The 15170-nt window shown below is 41.5% G+C and overlaps 1 protein-coding gene across 6 annotated transcripts in view; it reads right to left on the minus strand.

Annotated features, from left to right (window-relative positions):
* The window catches only part of LOC311042203 (transcriptional repressor p66-beta-like), a 39039-nt gene that overhangs the window by 17804 nt on the left and 6065 nt on the right, over nt 1–15170 (minus strand). For all 6 annotated transcript variants that reach the window (XM_084052784.1, XM_084052787.1, XM_084052785.1 and 3 more), the window contains exons 2-4: nt 3926–4095; nt 2189–2526; nt 771–885 (exon numbers count right to left, since the gene is read on the minus strand). In XM_084052784.1, the coding sequence (XP_083908910.1) occupies nt 771–885; nt 2189–2526; nt 3926–4093 (621 nt within the window). In that variant the 5' untranslated portion in view covers nt 4094–4095. The remainder of the gene's footprint in view (nt 1–770; nt 886–2188; nt 2527–3925; nt 4096–15170) is intronic.

The raw sequence follows: 15170 nt of genomic DNA on the forward strand, positions 1-15170 counted from the left end.
TGCACACAACGATAATAAACCGGAACCTACAACTGATGCTTAACCCATTTAGACCGGGAAAGATACTCCACCGTATGACGGTTTCATTACGTTAATACATTATTAAAGATTAACGGCTTGACGCTCGCCGAAAACAGATCTGAGCTTGTTGTCTCCGCCAGAGGTGGAGAGTATGTTTTCGTTCCCGTCACGCTGTGTGTGTCCCCCCCCTAGCCAAGCTAACATTGGTTAAGCTTCACGTGACACGTGACAATATGTTGTCACCAATGCTTTAGATTGGCTAGCGAGACGCATGACAAAATAAAATCCTATAAATAGGTGTGTCACTTCCAAAAACCATTTATGTTTTTGGAAGTGAGGTAACATTGGTCAAGCTAACGGGATCAAGCTAACATTGGTCAAGTGACACGTGACAATATGTTATATAAATAGGTAAGACAGGATTAATCAGGAACAGTACTGGCGGAGACCTGTGCTCCGAGGAGCACATTTTCTAGTAGATCTTCTGTTTTCGGCGAGCGACGCGCTAGTATCAGTCAGAACTGTACTTCATGTAACGCAACGCGCTGTTAGCTTGGAGATCCGTTCTTTTTCGGAAAGAGACACTGTCCTGCGACAAAGTGTAAATTAAGCATTATGCCGTGTTCACACAAGCATCGGGCTTCAGTTTGTATCTTCATGTCACTGGGCTTCCATTGAAAATAGCTTGTAGCCTGTGGCTTTGTAGCCGCTAGCATAAAGTAAGTATACTTTAATGATCGCAAGGGAACCTTCAACAGCTGGACGTTGGGACGTCTCTCCAGTTTGCAGGCTGGTTTTGGACTCGACGCCTCGTTGTCTGATAGAACAATGACATCAGGAGAACCTGTCACACACTGCCTGTCACTTGAGACACAAACACACACACACACACGAGTTAGACCGCTGTAACTGTCGTTAGTGATGTCTTCAGTGTAACTTGACAGTGTGCTTCAAACATCAAGATTTGAGTTTAGATTTCATATCAATACTGCACTGTTTACTTAAGTAACAGAAAAGTTCTGTCAACTATTCTAACTCCTGTTAAAACTTATCCTAGTCTAACTCAGTGGTTCTCACTTTTTCATGTCAAGGACCCCCACATTGAATGTAATGTTTTGTGCCAGGGACCCCCAGAAGAGAAGATTTCTGCTAAAGAAAATGCTAAATTATTATTATACACCACGAAGGGATGCACTGTGAGCTTGTACATCTGTTATTTGAATATCCAACATATAAATGGATAAAGGGGTTAAAATGATTGCAAAGCATGTATTAACATATTTTGTTGAGACCTCCTTAAGGACCCCTGGGGGTCCCCGGACCCCACTTTGAGAACCACTAGGCTAAAGGGCCGTTCAGTCCAAGCACTACAACTGTAACGATAGCTGATAACTGTAGTTTTTTTTTTTGATTGAAATTGATTGATTTAAATTTGTATTAGGCAAAAGAATGTAAAACAACACAGTTACATTTATAATGCTTTGTCTAAAAGGTCCGGCCAAAAAAGTACTTGCGGGCTTGTTTCCGTTGGGGTCCATTCACCAGTGTTGTCGTTATAGTTGTGGTGTGGACTCTGCCATCCACTTGAGTTACAATGATTTTTAAAGCTATTATCTTTATAGTTACTGTATAGTGCTTAGTGTGAATTAACTCCTGTTAAAATAGCCTTATGGTCTAAATTTGCTGTCAAAATGAACACTAGTTAAACAGGAGTTACTATACTGTAACTCCTGTTTAACTAGTGTTCATTTTGACAGCAAATTTAGATTTTGTTTTAGTTATAGCCTTTTGAATAAAATTCCATTTCGTTTTTCTCCACTAGTCCCTCACTAACATTTTCGTCTAGTTTTTGTTTGTTGACGGAATTGTCAATATATTTAGTTTTAGTTTTTGTCATCGTAGATTAGTCTTAATTTAGTTTTCGTCATAGTCGAGCTAACAACTGTGAAACGAATCTAACTCTTATTAAACTAGTCTATCTGTAGTTTAACACTTGTGAAACTAATCTAACTCTTGTTAAACTAGATATCTCATCACAACTCGTGTTAAAGTAGTCTAATTCATGTTTAACTCATACTAAACTACTAGTCTGCACTGGTCAGTCCCTCTATCCACAGCAAATCTCCTTGTCTCCTATCTCCTTGTCTCCTATCTCCTATCTCCTCACCTCTTCTTGGCGCTCATGTCCACAGGCTCCTGATGATCTCCCATGTTCTCCTTCCGGCTGCGTCCCATTGGCTGAGCGTGAGACGACGCCGACACGCCCCCCGAGGACAACGAGGACGGCGACGACAAGCGCAGGCTCCCGTTGGTCCTCTCGTCGTAGGCCCCGCCCCCCGCCAGCCTGGCGGCGTTGGCCGCCGCCGCCGACAGCAGCGCCCCGTGGTGCTGGGGGTGGTGACCTTTGAACTCCGTCAGCCCCATCATGGCCTCCAGGCCGGCCAGGTCTTTCCTCTTCAGGAAGGCCAACATCTTGAGCCTCTCCATGGCCTGGTGGCCCTCCACCTTCACCAGGGGAGGAAGAAGTACGTTTGACTTATAGCAATACTACCATATCAAAATGCACTCGATGCTCTATGCACAGCAGCCATATTGGAAATAAATTGGGCCTCTTCCTTACTTCCTTCGTAGGTGTTACCGATGATACTAATCAAGGCTCCGTTCCATTCTGGTCAAACAGTCAGGAAACACTCTGCTACACCAGTGGGTCTCAAAGTGTGGTCCAGGTACCCTCACGGTTACTTGAGGGGGTTCCAAATGGCACAAATGTACAGTACAAATGGACCAAATGGACCCCTTACAGATCCATTTGGTTCCATTTGTACACTCTGTACAGTTATGGGGGTCCTTGAAATTAAAAAGTTTGAGAACCACTGTGCTACACTAAACGGAACAGAGCCTTCATTAGTAACACCATTTCTTTCCAATATGGCTGCTGTGCACAGAGCCTATTTAAAGGCCTGTATTCACATTCGACTTGAGCAAAAGTACAGAAGTATTGGCATCAAAATATCCTTAAAGTACCAAAGTAAAAGTACCAAAATCTTTTGGGGGAAATAACAGATCCACAAGCTCACAACGCGCTGCCACGCGACGTGTTGTGAGCTTGTAGATCGGCAATTTTCTAAGAGCCGATATAAAACAGGGTTGCATTAACAGTGGTTGCATGCAATGCATGTTTTGCAATAATGATCAAAATCTACAAAGTAACACTAAGTCAAATAAATGTAGTGGAGTAAAAAGTACAATATTTTCCTCTGAGATGAAGTGGAGTATTACCTATTGAAAAATGGACACACTCCAGTAAAGTCAAAGACAAGTACCTCAAAATTGTACTTCAAGTACAGTACTTGAGTACCGTGTTGATTTCGTCGATTAAAACTATGACGAACGACTACCTTTTTTCACTGACGAAAACGAAATAAAAACTAAATAAAAACTAAGCTACGATGACTACAACTAAGACTAAATATATTGACAATTTCATCAACAAATAAAAACTAGACTAAAATGTTAGTGAGGGACTAAAAGTTATTTTATGTTTGGTTGCACTTGGGTGTTGTGCTCTGAAAATAGCAGATCTACAAGCTCACAACACGTCGCAGCGCGACGCGTTGTGAGCTTATAGATCGGCTATTTTCAGCATGCAACCAAGTGTAAAATCAGCCACTACGACGCCATCAAGTCACCGCCGAAATACATTTTAGTCGACTAAATCAACTGTAGATTTTAGTCGACTAAAATCTCATGATATTTAGTCGACTAAAACTAGACTAACACATTTCAGATGACTTAAACTAAATAGAATTTTATTCAAAAGGCTATGACTAAAACTAAATACAAATTTGCTGTCAAAATCAACACTGCTTGGGTACAAGGAGGTACATCGCACCACGACACTGACCTTCACACGCTTACACAGGAGCTCCTCCCTCTCCGCGGCCGCCGCGGCCACGGCTCCTGCGCTGGCCCCGCCCACCAGAGAGGAGGAAGTGGAGGAGGAGGTGGAGGAGGTGTCCAGGCTGCGCTTCAGCAAACTCAGTCTCAACGCCTCCTCGTTCAGCCGCTCCATACCTATAGACAGGAGACAATCACACAATCATCTTTTATTGTCACATCACAGGTTTACAGGTTTACAGGTGTTAAAACATGTGGGTGACGTTCGTTTGTTTTTGTGCAAGCTCCATCGTTTTAGTTGTTTTCCAGACAAAGAAAAGAAGAAGAAGTGGAGGGAACTAGGTTTGGGATTCGGAACCGGAGGAACCGGATCCAGCATTGAGGAACCGTTGTGTTATCACACTGTCAGAGCTGGTTAAGTGGACTACACGTCTGTTTTACTATTACAATACCGGTGGTCCTCCAACTTTTTAATTTCAAGGACCACCATAACTCTGAGAGTGTACAAAACAAATACAACACTCTCAAAGTTACAGACCTGTAAGGGTCCATTTCGAACCCCCTATTGGAATCGTTAAAGGAGTAGTTCACCCAAAAATTACCTATTTTCTATCAATTACTCAACCCATGAAGCCTTGAATTCATGGAGATTTTTTTTGTTTTTGTCGCATTCCTGAGCCAATAATTTGATGACCGGGAGTAGGAGACTCAGTCCTACCTCAGTCCTACTGCGACAAAAAACTAAAACATCTCCATGAATTCAAGGCTTCATGGGTTGTGTAATTGATAGAAAATAAGTATTTTTTGTTTGGGTGAACTACTCCTTTAACACGTAAGGAACAAGAATCGTCCCAACCTTAGGGTTGGAAAAGGCCAAGGTGTGCAAAAGAAAATAATTAAAAAAACAAAATAAATGTATCTACATATTTGCACATAACATATCCATCCGGTACAGTATGTACAGTACATGAGGTTTAGACATAAGGTGCATGAGCCCAGCAGCTGGTGTATACTGTTCATGATAATAGTCACAATTATGTAATGTATTGAATGGGCTTGGAAGCAGAGTTAATTTCGTACACTAAGACTATGACAAACTAAATGTTCGTCGACTACCGTTTTACACTGACAAAAATGTAATAAAAACGAATCTATGATGACTAAAACTATGACTAGATATACTGACAATTTCGTCAACAAATAACTAGACAAAGATGCTAGGGAGGTACTGGTGCACAAGAGTATCATCCAGTAGAACTAAGACAAGACATTTTATGCTTGGCTGCGCGTAGGTGTCACGCTCCGAAAAATAGCCACGCTACAAGCTCACAACGCGTTGTGAGCTTTTAGATTGCCTATTTTCGCACACAGCTAAGGTCAGCTAATGATTAAAACATGACTAAAACTAAGTGGAATCTCGTTCAAAAGACTATTGACTAAAAACTGCATACAAATGTGCAGTCAAAATTAACGCTGCATTGGAAGCCAGAGATAAACCAGCATTATAACAAACCTACGCCCACCGCTTGGAACCAACCATCCCATAGATATGACGGATTGCCCTAAAGCAGGGGTCTAGCTGAGAGAGAGAGATGAAGCGGGGGCCCCCATACTACATATTGTACAACCTTGTGTTGCAGATTAAACGTTTTCATACTGTAGATTTCATAGATGTCTTCATAGACTTGTTTGACAGCACAATAATGTGTATTTTCAGACATTTAACCACCAATAACCATCAATACTAAGTAAACTTGACCTTTCACTCTGTACTCGGTCTGCTCTTTTCCCCCCCCCCTCTCTACACCAAACCTCCAATAGCAGATCTACAAGCGCACAACGCCTCGCACGCTTGCAGATCTGCTGTTTTTGGCTAAAGTTCTCCTCAGAATAGGGACGCTTGGTTGAAGTGGTTAATGTACAAATCACACTACGATTTGTCGAACCCCCTATAGTAACTCTGAGGACCCCCCCTTCAGGGGGCCCGGACCCCTTGTTGAAGACCCCTGCCCTATATGGAGGTGGGGGCTTCCAGGTAGGATGGGGCGAAATGGCCAAAAAGGGTGTTTTTTTTCCTTGTAGTTCACTGAATTTAGACATCAATAGGAGGAGATCTCTGATCGTCTGGCTACGCAAGACTATTAAATGGTCTCTGTTGGGAGGAAACCTCATATGTCCAAAACTGTGATTTTTCCAGTAATCAAATTCGAAAAAAACATCAAAAGTAGCAGATCTACAAGCTCAAAAACCGCGCCGCATTTCGAGCTGGCGGGTCAGCTACGTTTGATGCTTTTGTGTGCGCTGTAGTGCGATCAAGTGGGGCACTAATTTATGAAAAAACACAACAAGTTAGAACATCGGTTCTCCAGGGGGTCCCCAGCAAAATTGGCTATTCAAAAATAGCAGATATACAAGCTCGTAGCGCGGCACAGAGGGCCGCGCTATGAGCTTGTAGATCTGATATTTTTTTTAAGTATCTCGAAAATGTGTGCAAATCTTTAAATCTTTTTTTTTATTTTAAAAGGCGAACATTTTGAACTCAAAATCTTTGCTTCTAGTGGGAGTCCCTGGCACAACCTATTTTCAGGTGGGGGGGGGGGGGGGTCCGCGGCCGAATACATATCAATTTGGGGGGTCCTTGGCACGAAAAAGTTTGAGAACCATCGAGTTAGAATATGGAGATAAGAGGTTTTAGCCCGACAGCAACGATGTGAGGTGTGGCCGGGAAAATTGTGGGAGAGACAGAGAGAGAGAGACATAGAGAGAGAGAGGGAGAGAGAGAGAGAGAGAGAGGACCCATGCACACAGCACCTAACCAGAGGTAGCTACAGTACATTGTGAAATTGCCATCTTTACTGCTATTGTATTTCTAATGCCGTTTCCTCATGTTGCTGCAATGTTGAGGAGTCCAAACGCAAGGAATGTATACTCTTATCCTTGCAGTAAGGGGATGTGACAGTAAAGAATCTCCCCCAATCTTTTATAACGCGTGTAATGTATGCATGCTTGTGATGTGCGTCTTTGTGAAGTGTGTGTGTGTGTGTGTGTGTCTGTGTCTGTGTGTGTGTGTGTGTGTGTGTAAGTCATTGTGTGCTAACTATAACCAGCCCGACCCCTCCCCATTCCCTCCTCTTGTTCTTGCTGCCTCCTTGGCCAATCACAATCAGTCTTTAACGTGTTCTCTGCGCGTCGTGATTGGTCAGAGGAGTGGGACGGACAAACCACTTCCTGCGGTGCAACCTACCCTGCCAACCGATGACTCACACACACACACACACACACACACACACACACACAAGTTAAGTATGTGTGCAGGATAAAATGCAGGACAGATGAACCTTCTCACCTCTGATGCACATGTTTAAGTCATCAAATGCCTGGAGTATTGTATGTGCGCATGCAGCCGTGCACACACACACACACACACACACACACACACACACACACACACACACACACACACACACACACACACACACACACACACACACACACACACACACACACACACACACACACACACACATGCCCTCGTTACAGTTTTTTTTCTTCTTCTTCTTCTGAATGCTTAAACACTACCAGTGATTCTGTGAAACCATTAACACTTGTGGCCAGGACTGAACGTTGGTTTTCTCTGCTTTTCAACAACTCGCTGCTTTGTACTCCGTTTATCATTTATTAACACACTTCCAGCAAAACTGTAAACATTGGTCTCTCCATTTCTTCCTACATTGAACACGTGAAAACACTTTCACATCACGAGTTCACTTATAAATCAGGAGCTGCAGCACTATAAATAGACCACAGGTAAACATTAGGTTTGGTTCTTTGGACCACACGTTCCTCAAACTTTATCATGTCAAGGACGCCGAAATGAATATGGACCCCCATCTGAACATATTTTGTGACAGAGACCCCCCTCCCCGCCCCCTCATACAAGATTTATGTCGTTAAAATGTTTAAAAAAAAAAAAAAAAAGGAAAAAAAAATCATCAACATTTTCAAATGTTGATTTTTTTTTTATAGCTGATGTATATAGGGTTAAAGTGGTATGATTTTGAGGCTATACTAATATGTTGCAGGGGGCCACCTGGAACACCCTCAAAGACCCCTCTCTGGTTTAGACAACAATGGAGGCCAATGCTGAACAGAGTAGGGCTGCAACCATCCATCACCTTCTAAGCGATTAGATTATATTGATTACTTTTTCAATTACTCAAATAATCGAGAAGCACATTTTTTTGTAATTTAAAAACACTGTCGCCTATACAGTAGGCCTATATCAATTAATCAACTAACCAAATAAGCGCTATTTCAAACTTCATTACGTGACGAAGTAGTTGATTTACGTAAATAGTTGATTTACAAGCTCACAATGCGCCGCAATGTGATGCGTTGTGAGCTTGTGGATCAGCTCTTTGCACACTGTTTTTCTTTTGTTACATAATTATAGATAGATAGATAGATAGATAGATAGATAGATAGATAGATAGATAGATAGATAGATAGATAGATAGATAGATAGATAGATAGATAGATAGATAGATAGATAGAGAGATAGATAGATAGAGAGATATATATAGAGAGAGAGATTAATAAGTGTTAAATAACTCAGTAATCATTGCTATAGAGCAGTGGTTTTCAACCCTTTTCATATCAAGGTCCATTATTTATTGGGCATTTGAGCCACGGAACCACCGTTGGTTAGGTTTAGACTCTCAGACCCAAAACGTATTATATGTTGTTATAGGTAGATACGTAATGCAGGTGTTTAACAATAATTTAACTCTTGAGAGCGTAAAATGAAACCAAATGGACCCGTAAGGGTTAAAGATCTAATAAGGGTCCATTTGGTTACCACCTGGAACCCCCTCAAGGACCACTGGTTGAGAACCACTGCTATTAGAGTGTTCAGTAATGGGTGTCTCCCCATCTCTCCAGCTCTTTAGTTAACAGAAATTGCATTTTCAGGTCAGGATACCAATTTTATCCTCGCACAGCTAGGATACAGATTAAACAAGTGAAGTGATGACACGACGGAATGAGCAGACAACATTGGAACTGGAACAGTATACATTTTAAGCTGATAAATGGCTAGTCTCTCTCTCTCTCCTGAAAACTTGGCTGAGAAATGTCAACCCCCCTGAAAATATATTTTCTGTTTATTAACCCATTCAATCCGGGGACGCCTAATAATCCATTATCTTATACTTTGCATGAGCTTGTAGATCTGCTTTTTTTGAAAAATCATGAACATTTTGTGCAAATCTTTGAATATATATATATATATATATTTTAAAGCGAACATTTGTAACTAAAATCTTTGCTTCTGCGGGGGTCCCTGGAACAAATTATTTTGAGATGGGGGTCCGCGGCTAAATACATATCATTTTGGGGGGTCCTTGACATGAAAAAGCACTGAAGCACTGATATTCTAGCAACCGCTAGGATTTAGAAGACATTTGTAGACGCGTTGCATGGGTTAAGGTGGAGAGACGCCTGGGAGACCTCTGTTGCTGAACAATTGTGAGCTTGTCGATCGGCTATTTTCAGCGAAAACTTTCCCCCACAATATCAAAAGATACACATAGAGCCCTGAGGGACTCCGATCAACCAGGGTTCAAAGTGGTTATAACACCCCGTCGCAACCAACACAACCAAGAGCCGTCCTACCCAAACACAGCATCTACATGTCTCAATAGATGAGCACGCAGACCAACTACAACCACCCCAGTTGTGTTTGTAATAGTGTATCAACGCACTCTAGTGAATACAGATTGGTCAAAATGGTCGAATGAATGTGTTATTCACATTAAGGTTTTCAACCTTTTTCGCGTCAAGGACCCCCAATTTGACACATATTAGCCCACAGACCCCCTTATTTAAAATATATGCCAGGGACTCAACCATTTTGATTTCTTGGGGTTCCCAATCTACACTGTATCATCATCATTAGTGTTTATTTAACTCTGAGAGTGTACAAATGGAACCAAATGGACCCGATAGGGTCCATTTGGTTCCATTTGTACACTCTCAGAGTTACATACACATAAGGGTCAATTTGGTTCCTAACTATTACTTTGGCTGGGGAACCCCCTCAAGGACCACTGGTGGTCCCTGGACCACTGGTTGAGAATCAGTTTTATCTAAATTATTTCAGTCATATTGTTTCATCTGGACTTTAACAACCAAGTGTAGCCTAGTTATTTCCAACAGCTCAACCAAAAAAAATGATATAATACCAGAGAGGGTTGTGTAAAAGTTATTAGTTGTTAGTTGTTAACCAGCAAAAAAAAAACATTAAATATGAATTTGTGGAAATTGTGAATCGATTTTGAATCGTTGATAATAAGAATCAAGATTTGTACATGAATCAACTTGTTTCCAACACCTCTAAAAGGAGACCTACATTGTAAATATTGTCATAGCAAATAGCTGCATCACCCTCAGAGAACTACAGGAGCCCACACTGCAATGTAGATCACATGTTCCAAAAGACATCAACAGAGAGAGTCTCTCTGCACTGGTGTCTCACCCACTGAAACGCAGCAGTATTAGGATGAAAGTCCCTCTGGAACCAAACTCAGGTAAAAAAGGTAAAGGCCATGTTTCCCTAAACGTCAGGGGTCCGGGGACCTCCAGGGGTTCGGAATGGGATCTTTCGGCCGGGTCTTTAACTCTGACTAGTGTACGAATCCATTTGTACACTCTCAGAATTAAATAAACACTGAGGGTTTTAGTGTAGATTGGGGTACCGGAGGAAAAAAAACAAAATCAAATGGGGGGGCTGTGGCCTAATACATATCAAACTAGGGGGTCCTTGAAATGAAAAAAGGTTGAGAATCATATATTGGGTTGAATCAAATGAATGAATGTAATCCCAGCCGCAATCGTGACATTATGTGAGCAATTCTTATTCTACCACTTTGCTCAAATTGGAGGGGCATCGGAGAACAATAACGACGAAAGGCAAAGTTCTACCTGGAGGCCTTGCACATACCCCACACACACACACACACACACACACACAAACACACACAAAATGCACGCCACACACACAACGCCATGTCTCTGTAGCCTCCTCCGTTTTTTCTCTGCTGTGTTTTTCTACATCTCACAGTGCACACTACTACAGCCTAAACACAACAAGACATAAGAGACGATACATAAGATAAAAGTCAACAAGACAACAAGCTGTGCATTTTTTTTTTGTGACAGGCCACGCCCACAACGCCTTTTGGTCAAATGACATAATCTTTGGCACAGGACCGACCTCTGACACATCATCACTGCTCATGACAGACAGACAGACAGACAGACAGACAGACAGACAGACAGACAGGGGGCAAAAGCATGAACTCTTCTAGGTCATTGGTTCTCAAAGTGGGGTCCGGGGACCCCCAGGGGTCCTTGGGGGGGGTTCTAGGGGGTCCCCAGCAAAAGTAGAAAATGTAGCTTGACAATCATTTGAACCACTTTAACCTTTTATACTTTGGCTATTAAAAAAAAATAGCAGATCTACAAGCTCATAGCGCAGCACTCAGTGCCGCGCTATGAGCTTGCAGATCTGCTAATTTTGAAAATTTGTGAAGATTTGTGCAAATTTTTGAATACAATTATGTTTTAAAGCGACATTTGTAACTCAAATCTTTGCTTCTGGGGGTCCCTGGAACACAATATTTTGACATGGGGGTCCGCGGCCAAATACATATAATTTTGGGGGTCCTTGACATGAAAAAGTTTGGAACCACTGTTCTAGGTAATGAGATATAAGTGAAAAGACATACGACATGAAACATACAGTAACACATGAGATAACACATGACATTTAAAATGTCATTCAGTCCATACAGTCCATGTGAATCATCATGACACATCATGTACTCATGATGTTTGAGCATTATGAAGTGCAATGGAGAGAACATACCGTATGTGCTACATCAACACACATAATAGATGTGGTGTAGTGACTATTAACACATTGGCTGCCATCTTTTTTTTTTTTTTTTCTACAGTAGACTGCCAGACTTTTTCAATGAGAAAAAAAAAGTACTCAGGAGCCGAGATACAGAATTTTTAAGTTTTAAGTTAACAAGGAAGTGGATGGGAGTCTAAATCTTCGAAAAATCATATCTCCTTGGTCTTTGGGTCAAAAAAAAACTTTTATTTCGAAAGATTTTTTTTGTTGAAAGAACGCAGATCTGCGTTCTTGGCAGCGTGCGCTCTTGGCAGCGTGCGCTCTGCGGACGCAAAAGAACGCAGATCAGATCAATCAATCGATCGTGTTCCAGCTTGGATCGATGGAACCAAGTATACTTTAAAGGTAGGGTAAGTGATATTTTTTGGTTAAAACAAAAAGTATTTTGTTAAAAGGTTAAAATACTATATTCTGATAGTAATCATTGCTATAGAGTGTTTGTTCAGTAACAGATGTCTCCCTGTCTCTCCAGCTCTTTAATAAACAGAAAATATATTTTTCGGTAAGTGTCAAAATCTCAGCCAATCAGGAGAAAGTACCCATTTTTAAGCTTAATTTGTATAGTGTTCCAGTTCCAATTTTGTCTGCTCATTTCTTAGTGTCATCACTTCCAATCTCACTTGTTTAATCTGTATCCTGATTGAGTTCTCTATCCTGGTTGGATAAAATTGGAAATGAAACTGAAACTGAAACGAAAATGCATTTTCTGTTTAATAAAGAGGTGGAGAGACAAGGAGACTCCTAATACTGAACAAACACTCACACACTATAGCAATGAGTACTATCAGAATATAGAGCTATTTAACAATTATTTTAACCAACGCAAATCACTTACCCTACCTTTAAGTTCCTAGTGAAAATGTCTGTGTCACAATGAAAACTTGCCATATCCTCATCAGCAATGGGTTGTCTACTCTGTGTACTTCTCCTCTGCGCCATCTGGACTCCCTCGTCCTTTTCTGTGGCGCCCAGGAGCGCCTAAAACTTCACCAAAACCCTAACCCCACAATCACTATGCCTAAACCTAACCTTAAACCTAACCCTAACCCCACAATCACTATGCCTAAACCTAGCCTTAAACCTAACCCTAACCCCACAATCACTATGCCTAAACCTAACCTTAAACCCAACCCTAACCCCACAATCACTATGCCTAAACCTAGCCTTAAACCTAACCCTAACCCCACAATCACTATGCCTAAACCTAGCCTTAAACCTAACCCTAACCCCACAATCACTATGCCTAAACCTAGCCTTAAACCTAACCCTAACCCCACAATCACTATGCCTAAACCTAGCCTTAAACCTAACCCTAACCCCACAATCACTATGCCTAAACCTAACCTTAAACCTAACCCTAACCCCACAATCACTTTGCCTAAACCTAGCCTTAAACCTAACCCTAACCCCACAAACACTATGCCTAAACCTAACCTTAAACCTGACCCCACAATCACTATGCCTAAACCTAACCTCACAATCACTATGCCTAAACCTAGCCTTAAACCTAACCCTAACCCCACAAACACTATGCCTAAACCTAACCTTAAACCTAACCTCACAATCACTATGCCTAAACCTAACCTTAAACCAAACCCTAACCCCACAATCACTATGCCTAAACCTAACCTTAAACCTAACCTCACAATCACTATGCCTAAACCTAACCTTAAACCTAACCTCACAATCACTATGCCTAAACCTAACCTTAAACCTAACCTCACAATCACTATGCCTAAACCTAACCTTAAACCAAACCCTAACCCCACAATCACTATGCCTAAACCTAACCTTAAACCTAACCCCACAATCACTATGCCTAAACCTAACCTTAAACCCAACACTAACCCCACAATCACTATGCCTAAACCTAACCTTAAACCCAACACTAACCCCACAATCACTATGCCTAAACCTAACCTTAAACCTAACCCTAACCCCACAATCACTATGCCTAAACCTAACCTTAAACCTAACCCCACAATCACTATGCCTAAACCTAACCTGAAACCTAACCCACAATCACTATGCCTAAACCTAACCTTAAACCTAACCCCACAATCGCTATGCCTAAACCTAACCTCACAATCACTATGCCTAAACCTAACCTTAAACCTAACCCCACAATCACTATGCCTAAACCTAACCTTAAACCTAACCCCACAATCACTATGCCTAAACCTAACCTTAAACCTAACCCCACAATCACTATGCCTAAACCTAACCTTAAACCTAACCTCACAATCACTATGCCTAAACCTAACCTTAAACCTAACCCTAACTCACAATCACTATGCCTAAACCTAACCTTAAACCTAACCCTAACCCCACAATCACTATGCCTAAACCTAACCTTAAACCTAACCCTAACCCCACAATCACTATGCCTAAACCTAACCTCACAATCACTATGCCTAAACCTAACCTTAAACCTAACCCCACAATCACTATGCCTAAACCTAACCTCACAATCACTATGCCTAAACCTAACCTTAAACCTAACCCCACAATCACTATGCCTAAACCTAACCTTAAACCTAACCTCACAATCACTATGCCTAAACCTAACCTTAAACCTAACCTCACAATCACTATGCCTAAACCTAACCTTAAACCTAACCTCACAATCACTATGCCTAAACCTAACCTTAAACCTAACCCTAACTCACAATCACTATGCCTAAACCTAACCTTAAACCTAACCCCAACCCCACAATCACTATGCCTAAACCTAACCTTGACACGAGTGCCGCACTATGAGCTTGTAGATCTGCTATTCTTGAAAAAAAAGTGAATATCTTGAAATCGTGAAAATCTTTGAATATATATATATATATTTAAAACGAACATTTGCAACTCAAATCTTGCTTCTGGGGGTCCCTGGAACAAAATACAAATACATATCATTTTGGGAGTCCTTGACATGAAAAAACTGTTAAGATTTAGAAGACATTTGTAGAATCAGCCTCAGGTCTGAATGGGTTAAACTGAACACTAACCTCACAGAAACTGTGCCTAACCCTAACCTCACAGAAACTATGCCCAACCCTAACCTCAAAACCACGTCGACCCGGGTGAAACACCGGGAAAAGACAGAGTCCGCCGCGCCATCAGCACTCCCATCAGGACAGAGCAGCATCAGCTGGCCCTCTCGCAGCACCAGTGGAAAGCAAAGCAAAGCCTGCTGTAAAATGACACTAGCCATCTATATCAGCCTAATAAACGAGAATAAAACAAAACTGCTTCACAAGAACAACATTGGCGCGTAACTAAC

Source organism: Gymnoscopelus microlampas (assembly GCF_963454915.1).
Source record: "Gymnoscopelus microlampas genome assembly, chromosome: 3".
Lineage (NCBI taxonomy): Eukaryota > Metazoa > Chordata > Actinopteri > Myctophiformes > Myctophidae > Gymnoscopelus > Gymnoscopelus microlampas.